Source organism: Kryptolebias marmoratus, linkage group LG20, assembly GCF_001649575.2.
Source record: "Kryptolebias marmoratus isolate JLee-2015 linkage group LG20, ASM164957v2, whole genome shotgun sequence".
Taxonomy (NCBI): Eukaryota; Metazoa; Chordata; class Actinopteri; order Cyprinodontiformes; family Rivulidae; genus Kryptolebias; species Kryptolebias marmoratus.
Genome location: NC_051449.1, coordinates 26454433 through 26456387, shown reverse-complemented (window position 1 = coordinate 26456387; position 1955 = coordinate 26454433). Strand labels below are relative to the sequence as shown.

Sequence of the window (1955 nt, the reverse complement as noted above, 5' to 3'; positions counted from 1 at the left end):
TTCCCAGGTACTTGTAACTGTCCTCAATGTCTGCTATTTTTCCTTCTGGGAGTGAGATCCCTTCTGTGTGGATGACCTTCCCTCTCTTTGTAACCATCTGACCGCACTTCTCTAGTCCGAATGACATCCCAATGTCAGTGCTGTAGATCCTGGTGGTGTGGATCAGTGAGTCGACTACTCAAGTAACCCTAGTCAGAGAGGTTACATATACCTTATGTATGGAAGAGTATGTGTATTTTCAGATCTTTATGCCTTATTTTACTTATTTTTGTTTTAAATCTACTTATTTCTTTTAGTGCTTTTTTTAAGCAGATGCCAGGATGGGGAGATGTTTGTTTGTTGGTAATTGTTGATTTAACATGTTAAAAAATGTAAAGGTGTAAAAAAAAAACAAAAAAAAAACGAAGAAGAACTCCTGAACATCTCATAGAAGCCCTGTGAATTACATAAAAATGTGGTACACCACACAGAAAGCCTGCACACCACATGGAAATTTTGTATATTGCATAGAAACTTTGTATAGTGTGTAGAAATCCTGTACATTACTTTCAGGGCAATTCCAATTCCTTTCCTAGTTCTAAATCTAAGTAACCAAACTTGATTCATACCATGAAGGAGACAGTGTCCTGAGCTCCCCGTAGACATGACTGGTTCCCACTGTCTGCCATCCTGTTGTGCTGTCAGACGCAATCACAAAGAACCTCGGAGGATCGGATCAAACTGCATGGGGCCCATTTGCTGCTATACACAGGTAAACTTAGGAAGAAAATAACATTTATTAAACATTTTTTTATAGTTCAGGATTTTGTTAGAATAACAAACTATAGTTTGTGTTGGGAAAAACAAGTTTACATGACTGTTCTGTCAGCAACATTTTCTATTGTTTACAGGAGATATATGCGTCTGTGGAGTTTGGACAGCAAGATAGCAATACATGATACAGTCCAATACGCACCAGTAAGTACTTGGTATGTCCCTGTTAAGTACCCATTATGTACCTGGTAAGTAACCAATATTTACACTGGACCCATTACAGTTTGCCTACATGAGCAAAAAGAGGGGTTGAGGATGCAGTTTAAAGACTTCTTAACTTTCTTTTTAAATACCTTAAAAGTCTGGGTTCACACACAAACCTACTGTTTTCAGATTTTTCTTCTACTTTTAACACATTCTAGCTTCACATTTTAACCCATAAATTACTGTCAAATTTTCACTTATGTCTTGATATTGTTAGACTTCCTTGTGGACAGAAGTCAGTGTGTCTGAGTAAATGGCTCTGTTTCTGATGTGCTTTATTCCTCCACTAGTTTTAACAGTCATCAAAGTAGAGCATGCTGATTGCTATAAATACATGGGTGTTGTCATTGACAAGAAGCTGTTATTTAGTGAAAATATTGATGTGGTCTGTAAAAATGCACTGCAAAGACTGCACATCCTCTGCAAGCTAAATCGGTTTGGAGTGAGCAGCAAGTTAATGACTATATTTATGATGCTAGGGTTGAATAAGTTCGTACCTTTGCTTTTATCAATTGTTTCAGCAGTCTGTCTTTAGAAGATAACAAAAAAGTTAGGGTATGTTAGGATTGCCAGTAACATTTTGGTATCAAACTATCTGATATACCCAAAATCTTAGGTCATTGTACCCCGAGCTTTAAATATATAGGATGTGACACATGTACCCTATAAGTACCAGGTTTTTCCCTATCAAGTATCTGTTACATAAAGTGTTAATTTAAGTATTGCTACTAATAGCAGTAACTAGGGAAGAAATACTTTAAATGGTAAAACAGTGTGACTTCTGTTTGTTAACTATTGAACCTTATGTACTAAGAGTTTAAAGTTAGTAGAAGAGGCTTTCTGGGAGACTTCCGGGAAGGCAATGGAGAAGACAGACACATAATTTTGCCGCTCCTCCAGACCCACAATAAATAGCCGACAAAGTAATGAAAAGTGAT

General features: G+C 37.0%; 1 protein-coding gene across 5 annotated transcripts in view; it reads right to left on the bottom strand.

Moving 5' to 3' along the window:
* The window catches only part of tmem68 (transmembrane protein 68), a 53698-nt gene that overhangs the window by 45438 nt on the left and 6305 nt on the right, over positions 1 to 1955 (bottom strand). For 4 of the 5 annotated variants that reach the window (XM_037982005.1, XM_037982007.1, XM_037982006.1 and 1 more), the window contains exon 2: positions 609 to 756. The exons of the other annotated variant lie outside the window; for it this stretch is intronic. In XM_037982005.1, the coding sequence (XP_037837933.1) occupies positions 609 to 668 (60 nt within the window). In that variant the 5' untranslated portion in view covers positions 669 to 756. The remainder of the gene's footprint in view (positions 1 to 608; positions 757 to 1955) is intronic. 5 annotated transcript variants of the gene reach the window in all.